General features: G+C 34.6%; 1 protein-coding gene across 1 annotated transcript in view; it reads left to right on the top strand.

Annotated features, from left to right (window-relative positions):
- The window catches only part of LOC137925452 (oxysterol-binding protein-related protein 6-like), a 46,873-nt gene that overhangs the window by 18,135 nt on the left and 7,941 nt on the right, over window positions 1–20,797 (top strand). Inside the window, exons 8-16 of the mRNA XM_068768896.1 lie at window positions 1,228–1,349; window positions 2,905–3,039; window positions 4,189–4,270; window positions 6,592–6,627; window positions 13,875–14,041; window positions 15,109–15,220; window positions 17,230–17,321; window positions 18,070–18,189; window positions 18,727–18,823. Coding sequence (XP_068624997.1) covers window positions 1,228–1,349; window positions 2,905–3,039; window positions 4,189–4,270; window positions 6,592–6,627; window positions 13,875–14,041; window positions 15,109–15,220; window positions 17,230–17,321; window positions 18,070–18,189; window positions 18,727–18,823 — 963 coding nt within the window. The remainder of the gene's footprint in view (window positions 1–1,227; window positions 1,350–2,904; window positions 3,040–4,188; window positions 4,271–6,591; window positions 6,628–13,874; window positions 14,042–15,108; window positions 15,221–17,229; window positions 17,322–18,069; window positions 18,190–18,726; window positions 18,824–20,797) is intronic.

The raw sequence follows: 20,797 nt of genomic DNA, 5'->3' as shown, positions 1-20,797 counted from the left end.
AAGAGAAAAGTGATCGCACGTAACAGAAACATCTGACTTACGATTTTAGACACCAAAAGAGGTCTTTATTTGAAAATGTTTTCACTGGCCAGCATTCTTCTTCAAGTCTTTATGTTTAAAAATACTCAATTATAAATCTGTTATGGATACAGTGAATTATTAAGATGGTTTCTAAAGAAGCACTATAAGAGACGCATAATATATAGATGACAGGCAAAGGTTCAAATATTCTGTTATAGGAAATAAGAATAGTTTTAATGAAGAGCTGTTACATTTTACCTCTAAGGGTACTTTCTATTTCTAGAGTAGAATGCCAGTATGATAGAAATTCATAACCCATAAGAAGATTATTCTTTTTTTTTTGATGATCGTACTATGTTGTTGATACAATAGAAGCCTTAGTTTCTAAAGTAAAGAAGAGACCCGACAAGTGTATCCATTGGTAATTTGTAAGTCAGGGTCAACAAAAATGCATCCGTTTTGGATTTGAAGAAACTACAAAGTTGACTTGTGTGCATATACTCGTATCAATGAAAAAGGTTAATAATATTAAAAAAAAACTCAGCGGCGGGTACTTGTAAAAACTTGCACATTGCATATTAGAGTTTTACAAAAATGGAGGGTAGTCCACCAGAATCAGCCAAATTTTGATAGTTGTCTATGAGAAAAGAGTCTATGTACCTTGAATTTAGAGCAATTAATACCAGAAGTCTATATATATAATACTAGCTGATCCCGCAAACGTTGTTTTGCAAAAAAAAATTGATATTTTAATTTACAAATAAAAAATAAGGGTTGATCGTAGAGGGGTGAAAATTTATGGTTGTATGTATTCTTGTATGCTGTATCATAAAAAAAATAAAAACAAAAAATTTTGTTACAAAAATAAAAAAAATCTTTTAAGTGTGAACAACCTTTATCACTTAGGAGTATAGAAAATAGATAGTAGCCGATTCTCAGGCCTACTGAATACGCATATTAAATTTGGTAAAAATCAGTCAAGCCGTTTCAGAGGAGGTTAAGTTCGAACACCGTGACACGAGAATTTTATATATTAGATTATCTATTGTACACGTTAGAAAACATATAAATATTTTAATGATAATAAACAAAAAAAGTACAATGGGCGGTATTATCACTAGGTAATCTCTCACAGACAACCTTAATGTTGTATGCTTGTATATCTACTATATTTCGATCATCTGATTGGTGTGTTTTCGGATACAGACTCGGGGGGTCCCCTGGAGAATGCCTCTCGGGAGTTGGGTCAAGCGCAGCTGTCCGTCCAACAGCTGCAACGTCTGATAGACGCCCTGGAGATGCAGCAACAGGTTCATCATGATACAGACGTGAGTAATATGAATGATCACATACATACACAGGGGTGTAAAACTCAACAATACTTAACTTTTATTTATTAACTTTATTGGAGATAAACAGTAATAAAAGGCAGTAAGAAATTACACACTCAGAAATATAAAATTAATTACAATTATTACCTTATAACTGTCTCATTTAGTACATTTAATGAATCAAAGTCAAAAGTAATAAAACAAAACAAAAACATTACTAAACAGGGATCAATAATCCAGCGCATTCTGCAGAACAGACAGTAATAATTACAAGTCATAGCAAGCATTCACATTCCAATGAGGTTTTAATTGTGTTGTGCATATCCAATAATTTCGAATTGAATTGTCTTTTAAAAGATACAAGATCACTACTAAATGAACTGTGGAGGTCACACATCCTGTATAAGGATGAATAGATTCTCTTTTACGAAACTTATTCCACCGTTCCTGCGCCTTAATGACAAAACAGCCAAGAGGTGCAGACCAGGAATGGCACTTCCACATATCCTGGCAGTAACATGTTTTGCTCCAGCTGCAACCGAACCCATGTCGGATAGATTAGATAATTTTACATAAATGTAAATATTGTCTAATAAAGTAAACTAGTCGTTAGACAGCAAGTTAAAATATAGATAAGATAAAAAATGTATTCACTTAAAATGTTATCTAAGCGTATATGAAGGTATCTGCCAAATTTGCAGAATATTGAAAGGGGCTGATTTGAATTTTGGAAAAATGTTTTAAAATTGACTACTGACATTGTTACAACTATTTATAAGATTAAATTATCGTCCGCTATGCTCCCACAAGGTAGATGACGACGATGAAGACCTATGTTAACCCTTTCGTTATCAGCGCCGGAATTCGCCGGCATACACCCTGTAATGTGGGCATATGTGTAGATACTTTTAAGATTAATCACAGCCAAATAAATTACTAAGAATTATCCTAATTTCCATTTTTTATTAATATACTAGTAATATCTTTAAGTATGTAACACAAATGAGAAAATTCGAACATCACACTTCGCGGCTCGCTGCCCGGTTCAGTAGCGTCACTTCGGCGGTACGGACTGCGGTAAGGAAAGGGTTAAATGATTTTGAAAATTATTCATGTGCTATTTGATTATATTTTACTTTGAAAGTGTATTTAACGTGTCTTTTTCGGACGGCAAATAGTGTATTTATTTCGTCAAAAAAAGATAAGAAAATAAACAGTTTTATTCTGGTTGTGACCGCTGGTGTACAACGGGCTTATAAAGATAATAGTTAATACGTGTGAAACAAAGAAATGAAAATTTAAGCCAAGAAGTGATCCATGTTAGAGTCACTTCGGCGGAACATACTGCGGTGAGGAAAGGGTTAAAGTCATCAGATGTTAGATGCAGGCTGCTTCCAACAGGTCTTATTTGAAATCGTACGTCTTACGAATGAAATAATGGTGATAAAGTCGTAAGATATTCTGACGTGGCCGAAGAATCTATCACAGAATTAATAATAGGTGACTTTGTTTATCATTTACCATAAGTTTAGATTTGACCATATATCCGCAGGTGTCACTGGAGGGTGCCTCTCCGAATGTAAAGAAGGACCGTCGCAAGTTTGGCCTCAGGAAGAAGAAGTCGAACAGCAAATGCGCGTCTGTCGAACTCCAACCACCTCATATCGACCCGTCGAACTCCCATATGGTGAGTCCTCATGGCATTTTTTATGACCCCCGCCATTGGGGGGCCTATCTTACCCTTATCTTTGGGAAGGACAGGGTCGTTTTATTATAACTTTTTCTCACATTACTTTTATTTGCGCCCTCTTCTTCTTATAAGTAGGAAAAGGACCAATATTTAGCCACTTGCAGTGGTAAGGGTTAGTGCCAAACACAGAGTGGCAGTAATCGGTGTAACATAACTCCTGAAGATGCCCCGTGGAGGGGTGAAACACGTGTTGAGTGATTTAACGGTGGCAGTTGTATAATTCGCATTGTTTGTCGCATACGCATTTACCAGCGGGCTGGCGGGCGGTGCACTTTGTTGCACGACTGCCACTGCATGTGCGGAAGTGGCTAAATATTGGTCCTTTTCTTACTTATGATGGACTTGCGCAAGGTAACGCCTGATTCCATTAAATATTCTTCTTATAATCTTTCGTACTTCATCTTTCTTTCTACATTTCTTGGGCCTTTCTCTTTCATTCGATATCATTCATTCCTCTGTTTTACTTTTCTTTATTTTAATAACATTTTGTTCTAGGTCATGACTTTTTTTATATGTCCTCTTTTATGGGGTCCCCTCGTACCCCTTCCCTCCCCACCCATCTGTTGTGGGTCAGGGATGCTCGTGGCTTTATATACACAATGATTGGTTATAGGTATTAAAGCTTCAACCTTTCGTTCGCCGCAACATAGGCACCATATTGCAAACGGAGAGTCAATTTCAAGAAATAATGTTTTTCTTTTGTTTTTTAATGATAAATGAAATATTATTGTCTATGAACCTGTGGTCTCTAGTACATCCAGAGTAAGCGATTTCGAACTGTATTTTCAAGGTGATTCGATATAATGTAGCCTACTTCATTTCGGGCATATCTGACCCGCACAGGGAGAGTTTGGACAAATATGTCCATAGGCAGTTGACAGGTTAAATAGTGAACATATAACGGCTTTGACATCTATATCCAGTCATTTAGTATATAGTGATAGCTATGAAATATGTTATATTAAATAAAAATAATACAAATGTACATACTAACGTTATCTTAATCTCAATGGAATGATTTATGGAAGGTATTTAACGTTTTGTTACCCATATAAAATTTGTTATACAATTTTTTAAATTTTCCAGGCACTATCAGCTCTAACAGCTCCCCCTTCCCCAGGGGGTGGTGCGTCTTCCATTCCAAACTCAGCCGCATCATTGCCCATCGGTGAGTCTCACCATTTTATTCTGTGCCTGGTGTGTGTTAGATGCTTTACCGCTGTGGCCATATGCGTTCTATGAACTTTAATAGTCAAGCCCACGAAACGATATATAAGTTTTCAGTAATCTATTATACAAGTGGAGAATTCTTTAGTGCAAACAACACTAGTGTTTGGTAATCATAAACCTCGTAAAAGAAGAATATTGATGTATTGGAGAAACATGAGAAGAAGTAGGAAGCTCTATCTTAAGATGAAAAATGGCGTTGCATGGTGGGACTCTATGATAAACCTCACGTTTCACGGTACACAATCCCATGTGGGACTTCCCCACAAGTTAAAAAATGATAACAATAATCTATTAATAAAGGTAGAGTGTTCAATATCTCAATTTGTCCAAGTCTTACATGAAAGGAACTACGTTATTTCACTACAACGTTTCCATTATGACGAAAGGCTTTGATAGCTCGTGAGGTACTCGGTAGGAGTTAAGGATAAACCTTATCCTTCCAGGAACAGCAGATTCCATAGAAAACTCCACGACATATAAACATTAAAATAGTCATGAAATGTGTCGAGCTTAATCTTATGTATAGGTGCATTTTAGTAATTCTGACAAAAGCCTTTAAAAGATCAGGAGGGGTTAGATGGTGAGAAGCCAGGATAAACCTAATATTGTCCCCAGAGGTAGATGATCGCCTAGAAAATTCCATCACGATACTTAACTTCACCATCGCTAGAGTCACAAGGCCTGGTCAAAAGTGTTGCCGTCTATTTGACAAAAGCATTTGAAAGCTTAAAAAGATAATATAGTAAAATTTCCTTATAATAATAAAAAATATATTGGTCTATTGGAAGGAAACTTTTAAATATATAAATAACTTAAGGGCGTATCATCTTTTCTAAGGATATATACATCAATGTTTTGTATTTCAAATATAGTTATTTAGCGTTAATAATGCAGTTAATTGTTATTATCCGTCGGCCTAGCGATACCCCGTATATAATGAAATCTGCTGGTCACTGTGACCTTTAGTTTCTATTTACAAACGATTTGGTTCAATGCATTCTTAACGCGAATAAACTATATTTTGACGTGATAAACATGTGTACATACTTGTTTCCTTTGAATATAGAAATATATGTGATATATACTTATATATAAATAAAAGATACTTGACTATGTTTTACATTGAGCGCATATAGCCACAATAACCGTTTGTTTTTAGTGAACGTTTTGTGCTGTAAGAAGTTTAAAACACCTGCAAACGGCAGCCGCGTTCCTAGCTAACGGAACGCTGATGTTAACTTGTTTTTTTTTTTATCAAAACGTAGTTGCTATGTCTTAGATGAATCGTGTTATGTGCTCGAATTAAAAAATAAACAGTTTTATTATTTCAATATAGTTTTGTTCACATAGATATTAGTATTAAACGTTGTTTTCAACTATGTCTTATCGAGGATTCTACGAAATCGGTAAGTGATATGGGCGGCCGCCATCTTGTCGATGTCAATAAGATGGCGTCGTCTCTCACGTCTCTGTTACACATTGCACGATAGAGAGAGACGACTAGCATGTAATCGGCTCGATTTCGTTTAGCGTAGTGGTGTGTGGTAGACAATCTGCGGTATATACTGACAGGATCGGAGATCGGATATTCAGTGAGAAAAGGCTGACATAAGGCTTTACCGTAGATTTCTAATAAGACTGGTTTGACGACTTTAACAGTCCACTTTGTGGGCGGGCGCCCTAGGCCATTCCAGAGCCTGAGCCTATGTAGCCTGACTACTGCCTATTCAACTTGGCAACCAGCTTGGCTTATTTTCGTCTATAAAACTCATTTCTGATTGAATAACTACAAGATAAGTTAACTACTTTTGTCTCTCCATGTGCCAAACTATAAATATATAGTTGTCTCCCTCGCTCATTCACACCCCTTGATACAAAAGCGCTTTACATATTAAGCCAACACTTTATTTCTGTAAACGCCCGAATATCCGGTCTTTGAATTAAATAGTATTCATGCCTCATATTTTTCTTTTGATTTTAAAATAATTTTTGATTATTCATTGGATCATTAGATTTAATTATTAAAAATTGAAAATAATGCATGTGAAAAAAGTCGTTATTGTTGAAGTAATTGTTGAATTTGGAGATGATAGATAAAAAATGAGTTTATATATTTAAACTAGGTACAGGTTTTAGTTTTTTTATTTCCGTTGAATCTCCATTAGATTTTGGATATATTGAAAGGCATTATCATTAAAACATCGTGTAATTGAAAAAGAAACAGATTCTAATGAAAACTTTTCTCGTTTTGCCTTCCAGCGTTTCTTTCAACCTTTCTGGCCACCACTTTAGTTCGTAAGACTGATTTTTTTATTTTCTCTACGCATACCCCCACCACGAATCACGTATACGCGGTTTATATTATCTGTCACCACGTGCAAGCAAGAGTAAACCTTATTTTTACTTCTTAAAGTATAAAATTGCAGATGGTATAAGAGCGTTTTCATTTCTATCTATGTATAAAATGGACAAAATTTTTTTGACTACCCACATGGGAATGTATTAAAATTGTATTGACTTTGTCCACTTTATACATAAGTATTGTAGCATGTTTTTCATTTAGTATACTGCGCATATTTCAATCGTTTCGCTGAGAACTTTTTTAATCTGTAAAGCTATGAGAAATCAATATGCAATTGCTTTGTTTTACTATACACATTTTGTTTTAACTATATATAAATTATATTTTTATAGACAAACTATAATAATAATATGGTTTAAATATGTACACCACCTTAATTGCGATTCCTAAATTCGAAGGATCGACATTACAATTATATTATAAATTATATGCGCTACAAAATGGCGTTTTTTGGCGCGTGGCGGACTCATTTCTTATATTGCGACGCAACAAAAAAAATACAAAATATAACTAAAAACCAGTAGTTCGACAACGTAGAACATTCAAGCGCAGTGCAGACATGTTGCTATATTACTTCGTGATATGCCGGCGCCGTACTTACTCATAAAAGTTGGTCGGAAGGCATCACGCGCCGGCGCGAGACCGGCCTCTCACCGTGAATTATTAAAATCCCAGCGGCTAGCTGTTCTGTGCGCTATTCCACCTGTCTACAACTTTCCAATTCAGCTTATGTTTCTTAATTTAAAATAAATATCAAAGTCGTAAAAGTTTTTTTTTTAATGGCTATATTTGATTGGTGCTGGACGCTGTTAGCCGTTCTGGCTTTTACAGCTTCGGCGAGCTAATAAATTAAAAAAAAAATATGTCAGATGCTTCGGCTGACATATTGTATTGTATAATTGACATTTACTTGGTTTTCGGAGAACAGTGTCCGTCCTTCTTTCCTCCGAAGACATTTTAGCTGTATTTACATCCTGGGGTCCTAGTGTCTCAGGTTAAATCCAGTCGGACCAAGTTGATCTAAATTTGCATCATGTTCAATATAACAAGACTGATTAAACCGCTACAAAACTAGGAACGTACGTATTTATATACCTTTCTCCGTCGCACGCGTCTTCCGTCGCTTTCACACAAACGACACGTGTGATTGGTTGTAAAGTAAGGATTGTGATTGGCCTTTATTGAGTGGGTACTTTTTACAGGATGATTGAAAATATGCATAAGTTTTAAACGATTGTGCTGATAATTTTTTTAAACTTACTTACTATATCTTTACATGTACCATAAACCTAAGGATAATACTGTCGGTATTAACCAAAGTAATTGCTCTAGAAAATCTTTATAATGAGATATACATTAACGCTTTTATAAGACAACTATATATATGAGCTACTGCCTCGCTGCGTAATGTATAAAATGTCAGAGATACTTCATTTACACATCCGACCTTGATCACTTATCGCCCAGGATTTCCAGTTTATCGGAGATAACGGATTATCTCACATTAGATTGACTTGTTAAAACTCTCAAGCGATTCGAGTTATTTTGAACCGTAGTGCTATTGGAATACGACACATTTTTGTATTTATTATAATCTGATAATGAAGAATTGTTTATTCCATCGCTTGTGTTATTTGGCGCAAAACCGGTATATGTTAGTTTTTTAAAAAAAAAACAACTAGTGATTAACATTTTAGTGTCAGTGTTTTAACAATTCCGTATGTTAAAATGACATCTGACAGTGGTGGAATTCTAGTACCGATCGGTAAAATTATATGCAACTATGTGATAAAATTATTGAGGGAATGCGAAAATCAATCAATATGTAAGTATATTTTTTAATTTGTTATAAAAGAGATTAAATTAGAAATTAGTATTTTTAATTTCACTTTATTGAAGATAAAAAGTAACAAAAGGCAGTAAGAAATTACAAACTTAGAAATATAAAATTAGTTGCATTTGTTACATTGTAACTGTCTCACTGAGAACATTTAATGAATCAAAGTCAAAAAATAATAAAACAAAACAAAAACATCACCAAACAGGGATCAATAATCCAGCGCATTCTGCAGAACAGACAGTAATAATTGCGAGTCACAGCAAGCAGTCACATTCCAATGAGGTTTCAACTGTATTGTGTATATCCAATAATTACGAATGATATTGTCTTTTAAAGATACAAGAGAGCACTAGAATATATCAATATAACTAATATATGAATTATGGAGGTCACACATCCTGTATAAGAGTGCATGTTTATCGATATTTGTGTTGGCATTTGATAAAAAGAAGAGAGATTTAGAACGCGTTCTAGCTACAGGAATTCGAAAATTTACCTCAATTGATTTACTAATAAATAGGTAAATAATTTTTTATCACAAAGCAGCAAGAGAATAGAAGAAAGAAAAAGTGTACTGGAAAGAAATAAAATTATTCAACGATATATTAATGTTTATTCACGCTTTAAGACAGTCGATTTAAGATGACTATATAAAAAGTTACTTGAATATGTAAATATCAGGGGGATCAGAAAGTAATGTCGTTTCTGCATATATCGATATTTGATTTGGTAGCTCATTACGCACTTAGTTGTATACTAGATGGCAAAAGGTTGTTGATAACGAAGGCGAATATATTGTTGATTAGAAATAAAAACTTTTTAAAAATATAGTCGTGTGAATTTAACTTAAACGACATTACTTTCCGGTCACCCTAATATTTCGTTAGTGTTTCTAACGAAAAATTTAATACCTCCGTGAAACAATGACCTTTAATTAAATAACATTTTCAAAGTGATTATTTTTTACAAGGGGAATTGGAAAAGTTGTAAAATATTTAAATCCTTTTGTTGACATAGATCATTTGTTGACGCTGAAAGATAATGGTTATAAACAATGCCTAGTTATTTTTAAAAAGTTTTGAGGTATTTTCTACGTGGGAATATTTTTAGGCGGTCTAACACACAAAAAACAGTTTTCAGTATCGTCGTTTCAGCCCGTAAACGCCCACTCTATATCATATCTATGAAGGAAAATACCATAATCGCCATGCTTGGCGGGTTGGCATACAACCTTTAACTATACGGTAATTATACATTCACAATTCCCATTTCAAATAATAATTTGTAGCGCTACCTAAACAGCTGTACCGCGCCCTAGGAAAGTACGGCGAGGTGGGGGCTGAGGAAAAAGAGTACTAGAATCGCGAGCATTGACGTGGTCTGATGAGACAGAGCGTCCGATACCTTCCCCGCCCCCGTCTCACCGCTTGCACACCTAAGACGCGGTGTTTCTATTTCGATTAGAAATGTAATAATTATTATTTGTCAATATTTTTAATTAGTTTATTGCATTACACATAAGTACTTGATGTATTTAAACAGTTGCACAATTATGCCGTTTATATAGAAAGAAATTTGAAATAATATTTTTCTTACTATAACGTATTACTTTTTATAGCACTGTATTTGTTGCTTGCGCATTTTATATGCACTTTACTTATATAACTTAGACACTTATATAACTCTCTATTTATATAAATTAGCCGAACTGTTATTTTAAATTTGTTGATAAAATACTTTCAATACAACACATTTTAGGAGAATTTTCAACCGACAGCTCATGTTCAAGCATCTCTGAACTAAAAACGTACTGTATGTCGTCGGTGGATTCTTATTTAGACCCTTATACAAAAAAAATTATAACAAGATACTATTGCTGTTACCCTCAATAATAACTTACCAATAATCTGGTTTTACGTATCTACCCTACAATATTCAATCAAGTCAATACAATTATTATTCTATTTTTAAACAATTAGTCGCTAAATGTTTTAGCTATTTTAATATATATTGGATAATGTCTAGGTTGTTTTTTTACTTGTGTATTTATAAAATAGAATGTGCAAAATTTATGTATGATCGTAAAATACGGTGACTGAGTTTATTGCGAAATAATTGTTTAGTTTATATCAAATTTAAATTAATCTTCTGTAAAATACTCTTGATTAGCGATGCAATAATTCCAACATTGATTACACTATTGGAAGCACTTCTGAAATGTTTCAGAACGCCCTTTACCTTGTCTTTTGTACTACTTTCAATGTCGGGAAATCGTATGACTGTCATATTTTTTTCTGATAAAAACACTCAAAACATAGGCGATGTGTGATTGCATTGTCGTGATGGATTAGGAAGCGAGGAACATGTTACAATGCTTCACACGGACCTATACAAGATGTTGATACCAGGGCAAACTCTCGTCAATCGCCCGTTTGAAACATTTTCGCTACTCTGTGTGCGTTTTCTTCCTTTTTCAAGATCGAAGGACGCCCCGACCTTCACTCATCAACTAGAATTGTCCCAACCATTTGTAAATAGTCTTTAAAGTCATCACATTATCACCATACACTAATTTAAGAAAGGGACCAATATTTAGCCACTTCCGCACATGCAGTGGTAGTCGTGCAATAAAGTGCACCGCCCGTGCGTTTATCAGCGAGCTGGATTATTACTTTCTTACTTAGGATGGACTTCCGCGAGGTAACGCCTGATTCCAATAAATATACACTAATTTATTTATTTATTTACTTTATTGGAGATAAACAGTAACAAGAGGCAGTAAGAAAGTACAAACTTAAAAACTTAGGAATAAAAAAGTTAGTTACAATTGCTACCTTATAACTATCTCACTAATAACATTTAATGATTTATAGTCAAACAATGACAAAACATAGAAAAACTTTACTAAACAGGGATCAAAGATTCAGCGCATTCTGCAGATCACACCGCAATAATTACGAGTCACAGCAAGCCGTCACGTTCTAATGAGGTTTAAATTGTATTGTGTACTCAATAATTTCGAACGAAATTGTCTTTTAAAACATACGAGAGAGCACGAGAATATATCAATATCACTAATATATGAATTGTGGAGGACACACATTCTGTATAAGGGTAAGGGTGCACGTTTACCGATAATTGTCCTAGCCGTTGATAAACAGAAGAGAGATCTAGAACGCGTTCTTGCTGCAGGGATTCGAAAGTTTACCTACAACAACAACAGTTTCGAACAATATAATGTAAATAAAAAAAAATTATGTTAATGCGTTGTTTTGATCTAAAATGCGCGACAAATATACTGAACATGAGCTTACTCTTGTAGCTGTGGAAGGCTATAGACAAGTCGCAACTTGTTTAAATTCTCTACAGACTATCACAATGAACTAAGTATCGAACTTTTTCAAATGGACGTAGATCAGGGTCGGCTTAACCTATAGTGCAGGGTGTGCAATGCACACGGGCGCCGCAGTCCCTGAGACATGTTCTATGGACAGCGAAACAGAAATTCGATACATTCCGCTTCTATTTTTCTGTCTATAAAACTTAAAACACAAGACGAAACATGAACTACCACAGTTCGGTGCTTAGTTTCGCAACAGAGATGTGCTACAGGCATAAAAACAATGAGTGTTATTCATCCGTCATAAGAAGAAAGGCCGTAACTAATACCATACTGTAAGCCATACCTACTTATTAAAAAGCATGTTGGAATATGAAAAAACTTTCTTGTTACGACGGCAAAGTTAATAGTTATAGCCACGGGGGGGGGGGGGGGGGGGGGGCTAGGGGGCGCCAGGGTTTCATTGCACACGGGCGCTACACGAGCTAGAGTCGCTTCTGTCGTACATACAGTAGTTCCTGATATAAACATTAATTCGCATTTTTAATCACATCTTATACAATAACTTCATTGTTCAAGTTCATAGGGGCGCGTAAATAAATAAATTTATGGTATTCCAATATGTACTCCTGTATTGCAAGGCTACATGCAATTGACTTTTATTGTTTCAGCCCATAGAAGTCCACTGCAAGTCAAAAGTCTCCTGGTAAGATATATAATGGGGGATATATAATCGCTTCGCTTGGGAGGCGGGTTGGCGATTGCACTTGTTTATTATCAATGACAATCGTATATAATTAATGCACAAAGTGTGAATTATATAACAGTGTATCTCGGCAATCGAATCCGCGACCAATGATCGCAAGTCTTAATCCGCTGCCGCTAAGCTACCACTCTTTACAAATTTACATCCAAATGACCATGTAAAAAATATGGATATAATACGTAACACATAATAATATAACATATTGATGGATTTCAAGATTGATGTACACACAGCGACTGTCCATGCAAATTATTTATTGACATTTCAAATAAACGCCACAATGGAAAATGTAATTTTTTAATTATCTTACAGAGTTGCAAAAAAATACAAATGGAATTTGATGTCTTTTTTTAAATTAAGTCGTGATCAAAGAAAACGTGGATATGATTTTAAAAGCACAGGGTGATAAGTTTAAAGATAAATGTATAATTCATTTGTCAACAAAACGCTTTAAAGATTTCACACGTGTTCGCAATCATCCTGTATAATTTGATCACTCTAAAAATTTATTGAAATGCGAAAGGCGAATAACATCTGACAATACAAAGTGTACAGGGACAGATAGTAAATAATTATTCATTTTAATATGATGTAAAGAAGTTTATCAACGCCTTTTCATATGATATTATCATTACATTATTATTTCTGAAATCATTGATCTTTGGATATAATATACCATACATCAATTGACAGCAAATAAGCTATACATTCACCCTTTTACATATATATATAATCACATATTTTTACAAGCATACATACATTCATGTTTAATAGTAACAAAAACCATCGTTTCTTTTTAGTCATTGCAGTCACTCGTGAAAATCTTTAATGAAACAAAAGACTTATGCATACAATGCAATCAGTTCCAAATTTGTACGCTCGCTCTCTCTCTGTCTCTCTATCTCTCTCACTCTCTCTTTGTATATTTTCTCTTTTTTATTTCACTCATGTTAGAATTTAAAATAGACCAAGGACAGTTGTAGGTATAAATTTGAAAATTAAAAGCAGTTTATAAGTTTATCATAGATTCATAAATATATATACATTTATTTTACTAATCATTTTTGATATCGATTTTAATTGATTTAGACATCTAAATATACATGTTCAATATTATATCGATTATAAATATATCACGTATGTAGTCGAATTTTAAAAATCGAATGAATCGAATGTACACATTGTTTGCTCTCATTGTGTGGTCACCCTAAACGTCCCCATTTTTCCTCTTTAGCGTGTGCTGCGACTCGTCCGCAGTCACTCCCGGGGGCGGAGGCCCTGGGAGGTGCCACCGGCGGAGCGTCATTAGCAAGTCTGACCCCCGATCACCAGCTCAGGGAGGACTTCGCTGTTCTAGCGAAGGATCTCGTCGCGAGTCTTAAAGGAATTGTTGCGACGTTGGTAAGTATATATATGTGTGAATTTTTTGCTTATATTACATTGTCGAAACTTTATGGCTTGTTAAACCTAATATTCAAGCAGCGCTGGATATATAAGGAAACAAGTCGCGCGCTAAATTTTGACAGGCACCGATATATTTTTTTTTATTTTGTAAATTGTTACATATGTTGCATCACTTGGTAAGTAAATATATATTGTATTATTTGTTAAATAATTTGTTTCAGTTCTTTATTGTGGAATTTTTCATATTCGTCTGTCAGTCATTAAGAAGAACACTCACACTAACAGAACCTTATTTTTATTCTAAAAATTTTGTAAAATTTTTATCATTTGTCACTGATTTTTTTTGGTCAGGAATACTTTTGCCTCGGAGGCATTTATGAATTCCTCGATTTCACCTCGTAACCTAAACATAGCCTATGCTTGTTTTTAGTAAGGAACCTCCAGGACTCCCTCGGAAGCCTCAGCTCCATGTCACTGGTTTGAGTACATTTTTTTTTCACCGGCTTACACTGCTGATCCAAGTGACTTTGAGGTAGCGAAGGTCGAGTGTTCTCAGGGAAGCCTCGCTTTGGGCGAGTTCTTCGGGCGTTCTTCCGAGTTCTTAAATAGGTTAAATAGGTCCACACTAATCTAAAGAGATCATTTGAGTTGATTCAACTCAAGTTGTCTTTCGATTAACATTTTTAGCATTTCTACTGAAGAGTCCAACCTGATCGGTTGCTTTTGTCTAACATTACTTCCATTTGGATAAGCGTTAGCGCTGGTAGAAGAAGTGGTGGAATAAACTTCAGCAACATTTTTGTGATGCACAGACAGTTGGCTTTCGCATAATTATAACCGTTTGGAATACAATATAAAACTTTAAGTTCAATTACTCAGGCTTATAAAATTTTTAACGCGTATTTTTACGTACGTTGTATTTTTTGCAAGAAATATATATTATTGTTCTATGCGAAGCCAACAAAACAATAGTGTGATGTAAAATATTAGCAGCGCCATCTATGAGCCGTTAGGAAACTAATAACTAAATACTCCGTCTCTTACAATGCGATCGCGTTTCGCAGGTGTGCGAGAGAGGCAGACTGCGTGCGGTAGCTGAAGCGGGTGAAAGCGCGGGCGGAGCCACGCTGGCGGCGCTTCGCTCCAACCTTTCCACCGCCTTGCATCAAAACTCCGGTGAGCCGACACCCATACAAACTGGCTTTTTTACATCATAATATCTATCCCAAAGAAGCAAAATGATTATATCTTAATTCTGAATTGTACTAGAAATTCTCGTAAGGATTTTGCTCCGGGGCAAGCCACTGCCATTATGACCGTTGTAAGTTCCTCGCAGTCACCATCGCTTCCCCACCATGACAGAGGACGCTACACCATGTAGACTATGGTTGCACAGACTTATTAAGACTAGGGGCCACTCGGGCAAATTATGAACTGATGGCGGGCCTGCCGCCAGAAGTATAGGTAATTAATTTTTTTGGTTTTATTCTGGAATAGAATTGAATGTTTTTCGAATGTACCAGAGTATTATTTTTGCTGTCGGCAGGCCGCGGTCTGTGTATCCATGATATAGACGCTGCTTTATCTTAAGTTGTCGTCTTTCTTTGACATTATGTGGGTTCTTGTCCAAATGCATACTATTATATTTATACACTATTGTGATCAAAAAGTAAGGTGAAATTGTCATTCAAAACTCTCGGGCGTTAGGAAAGAAAGTACACCTATACCCCGATTTACACGGTAGATACGTTCCTGAGAAAAACGTGTTAATCGAAAATTTTAAATTTTCAAATCAAAACCGTGTAAATCGAAAAACTTGCAGAAAACGCATAATTTTGCTATTTAACAGTTGTGATTTTTTTCAACATTTTTTGGTGTACACAGGAATAAAAATAAAATGCATTGACAAGTTAAAATATTTAATATATTACGGAAACACTGTTTTTTATTTAATTATAATACATTAAACAAAAGAACAAACATTTTAACCAAAGATGTTTTATTATCCCTTATCACTGTCAGAAATTACTCTCATTCTTTTTTTCGGAATCGAAGGTTCGAATTCACTTTCATCACTCGAAGTAATTTGTGCCGATTCGATGTTTGAAGCAGAAATATTTACATTATGAGAGATGGTAATAAAATCGGTTATAGAAAATACCTATTTGGAAAACCGTGTAAAAGCGAAACCGTCTAAAACAAGTACCGTGTAAATCGGGGGATAGGTGTATTCTTTTTCCTAGATTGGTAAGACTTTAATAATAGCCAAGTGTCTGTTTGTCAAAAGTTGAAATATCATTTGGCTTAGCACATATCATTCTGAAGGATATTTTGTATCTTAAACGCTTAGTCTCGTTTGGTCGATGTCATACTGCATTGGTTCTTCTAGACTTTTTTTCCCGAAAATTCGATTAATATCGTATTGCTCTTGACTCTACGCGACTTCTAGCTAGTCAGCAAACACGAAAGACCAATGCGTGGACGCCGTTTTGACATGAATAAAAAGACAAAAATCGAATCCGAGAAATTCTTGTATGATATACCAAAAAAGTGACTGCAAAAAGCATTAGCGAATGTGCATTTTATCGGACGAGGATTATTTTGAAGGGAACGAAATTTATTTAAGAGAAAAAATGAAGAATTTTTATTTATACATAAATTCATCTTACTTTTCGATCACGGTATAATAATACTGGCAGATAAACAATAAAATAAGAAAAAATAAAGTGGTCACTCATAAATCAATATCATTACAGTAACACGTACATTACTGTAATGAGTCCTTCCGTATAGATTTCCAATATAGACGACCTTCACAAGGTGGACTTCCTACCCTTCACTTGCTGGTATCTGGTCTCTATAACCTCAAGACTCCAGCGGCTTCCTCTTACATCTTTAACTTCATAATTCGCTGAGCTATGTCAATTACATTCGTTCGTCTACGGATCTCCTTATTCCCGTTTCTATCTGTAGAGAAATCCAAGACTAAGCCCTTTCTATATCTCAATTTGAAATACTTATAATTTATTATCTATATTGAACTGTTTATACATTTTTAAAAAAATAATTAGGCACTAAATTAGGAAGTCAATAGAGTCCAAAGAGTCTGATCATAACAGCTAATTGAAAAGCACTCGATCCAACCGCCATCTGTTAGCCAGATATTAAAATAATGACTGGTGAAGTTTACAACGCAGAACTCCGTTCCCGACTGTCCCGGATACACGACGCTTCCGACCTGGCGGAGATATCTTCAATGGGGCCAAATTCAGATCAGGTTAGTGACCATAGACTATATCTAGATTTGTAATGACTCCAAAAGTTCCTGGTTAAATGTGGTATAAAAGAATGGAATGAAAGATCATGTGAAGAATGGAAGCAGAGAACGCAAATAAATAAAAAAAAAACTTCCAAAAAAGACCCTGTCCCACCACAAGATAGAGGTACGAGAGGCCTCCAATAGCGGGGGTCATAAAATAAATAAATAAAAAAGTTCCTGGTTTATTTAATTTGAATCCATATATTTATTAGGAAAATATTTTTTACTTGATATTCTATTGTAACCTTTTGGGCTTAACTTAGTTGGTTTATTATTATGTATGTGATTTAAGAATAGTGTTTTAATGCTAAGGACTTGGAAATCTTTAACCTTTTGGACTTTTAAAACTCGCAGCCAAAATAGTCCATTACGACGTTGCGTGGTTAGCCACAGACCTAGATCTGACGGTTACTACAATATCTTACAGGCCAGTTACACAAACACAGAATAAAGATAAATATTTAAAAATAGAACAACGCAATTAATATAATTCTTCTTTTCAGCTGATGAATGTCCACTACAAGGTATAGGCCTCCATCAAAGATCGCAATGATGGCCGATCCTGCGATGAAGCATCCAACGACTTCCCGTGATCTTAACTATGTCGTCGTACTACCTAGTGTGGGCTTTTTAAATCTGAAATGGGACTTCCCCCTTATAAAGACCATCCCCACTACTTTTCTTAAATAATCGCTATCTGCAACAGAACCGGCAGTTCCAGCAGTCGTTAAGCTACAGCTCGTCCTGTGTCTCCGCATCGGAGTTCTTCGACGCGGAGGAGCACGAAGGTGACCTGAAGCCACCACAGATCATCGACGCGAACGAGGTGAATACACTCAAATCTTACCATAAAACCCAGTTGTCACCAACCATGACAATCCCTTAGAAAATCGAAATTTACTTATTAGATAATAATTTTAGCCGTAAGTCTACTGGTGGACATAAGACTTCCATATTCCAATAAGACGTATAGTAAAAGAAAATATAAGGAAGGAATAAAAATACGTTATATTGCAAGAAAATGTTTGTAAATAAAAGCAATAACAATTAAAGAAAATGTGTAAGAAGGAAGAAGATATAATGCCAGATATAGTGACGAAAGAAAAAAGAAAAATAAATATTATCTATACTAAAATACTTAACTGAAATCAAAGTCCATGTCCTAAAAATGATACGGGTCCCAGGTCCCAAAAAACCAGGGCCATTTAAATAGACACATAAGAAAATTAATTTCACAGTGACCAGTGGAAATGATCCTTAGTGGATTTAAATGAATAAAGGCACCTGAGAACATCTCGGCTTGATCCAGTGGAACCTAGTGTAAAATGCAGTGAAGATATTCACAGATATGTCAATATTTCAGGCTGGTGTTATCGAGTTGGATGGGGACTCGTCTTCGGAGGCTGGATCCTTGAGCAGCGAAGAAGGATCAGCAAGTTCCGATAACTCGGAAGCAGCAAGTGAGTAATATAAAATCTCTTCAATATATTAATATATAAATATTTACATATATAGGTATAATTGTAAAAGAGTGAATGTATAGCTCGTTTATCTTTTATAATGCTTTAAAATATAAGCATTATATATATATATATATATATATATATATATATATAATGCATAATATATATATATATATATATATATATATATAATGCTTTAAAAAAAACACCGAATTCTAAAAACCCTGTATAAAGTTACTGTACCCGGCGATAAATATTGCGCATAGGCCTTTGGAAAGAGACAATCGGCCAATTTCGACTTCGTAGAGTGTTATGTCTGTCGCACTACTGACAAAACGTCACATAGGTGGTGTGATATTAATAATTTACTTTTTCTATCAGAATTCGACAGGCCATGAACTTCTAGCAGTACAAAGTATGCAGGGACAAATCATTATCATCTTCTCAGTCGATAAAAGCCTCTTGCCAGGCATTGGCATCCCCTCCTCACCCTTCTCTTATAGTTAACAATAATACATTTTAATATATAGTAATTTGAATAAAGGATGTACTGTATTTATAGCAAACAAGCGATACATTCACGCTTTTAACCCTTAGTAGTCTGATTTACGAAAGTGATTTTTTTTTTATATTACTGTGTTTGCTTGAGGGTCTAGATCAGTGGTTCTCAACCTTTTTTCACCTGCGGCACATTTTTAACTATTCTGAAATCTGGCGGCACATAAAGAAAAAAAACCAACAAGTTTTTTTGTTGGCATGACAAACTGAATAAAAAGAACCATAAAAATTGTATTATATGTAAATAATCTAAAAATACAACAAAATGGCCAGTTTTCTTAACGATATAAAATTAAAAGCTAATTAACTAAACTACTTTAATGAGAAATTTGAGCTTGATGTTTTTCGATAATTTCATTTATATTTGGTCGTAAAAATGACAATGCTACTCTCATATCGTCTTCTACATTTAACAACCTTGATCTTTTTTTAGTTTTAATATTGGCTAATGCTGAAAATCCGAATTCGCACAAATAAGATGTGGAAAATTGTAATAGAATATTTAAAGCTTTTCTAGATAAAAGTGGATAGATGCATCTGATTTTTATCCAAAATGTATTAAGTGATTCTTCAGAATGTTTTAAAATTAAATCTCGATTAGTTGAAAGCAAAATAAGCTCTTCTTCTTCATTTAAAGTTAACTCAAATACAGCAGTGTCCGTAATTAGAAATGGGTTACGAACCCAATCAAACTTATTAATATCCAATTCCGGGAAATAATAAACAATTCTCTCCTCTAATGTTGTCAAATGATCAAGAACAATTTGTTTAATAATTTTATACCCGTCTTTAGGAACTGATTCGAACTTTTCTAAATTACCTTCTTGGGCTTTCTTTTTCCATAAAGAAATTTGTCTTTTTAACCCCACCAACTTATCAGTTGAATTTAAAATATTTTCATTTGAACCTTGCATACTTGAATTAATACTGTTAAAAATGACAAAAATATCTGACAAATAAGCAAGTTTCGTTGTCCATGTTAAATCTTCTAATATTTCAACAAATTCAATATTATTATTTTGTTCAAAAAAAGCTTTCATTTCCTTTTTTAATTTTAAAACCCGAGATAAGACTTTTCCTCTGGATAGCCATCTTACTTCAGTATGGAGTAGCAAAGATTCATACTTGGACTCCATTGCTTTACATAGTTCCTTGAATAATCTGTTTTTCAATTGTCTTGATTTTATGTAATTTACCATTTTAACACATTGCTCCAAAACTATCTTTAAATCTGGTGACAGGAACTTTGTTATAAGAGCTTCTCTATGCAAAAAACAATGTGTAACTATTATATTTTGATTCAATTCTTTTACATAAGATACAAATCCTTTAATATGCCCGGTCATTGAGGGTGCACCATCTGTGCAAATTCCAATACAAAAATTCCAAGAGACATTTGTTTTTTCTAGATAT

Source organism: Battus philenor, unplaced genomic scaffold (genome assembly GCF_028537555.1).
Source record: "Battus philenor isolate CCGP_79_NKW_IND1 unplaced genomic scaffold, ilBatPhil1.0.hap1 SCAF_27, whole genome shotgun sequence".
Classification (NCBI taxonomy): Eukaryota; Metazoa; Arthropoda; class Insecta; order Lepidoptera; family Papilionidae; genus Battus; species Battus philenor.
Note: the sequence above shows the minus strand (reverse complement) of the source record. Positions and strands in the feature narration are given on the sequence as shown.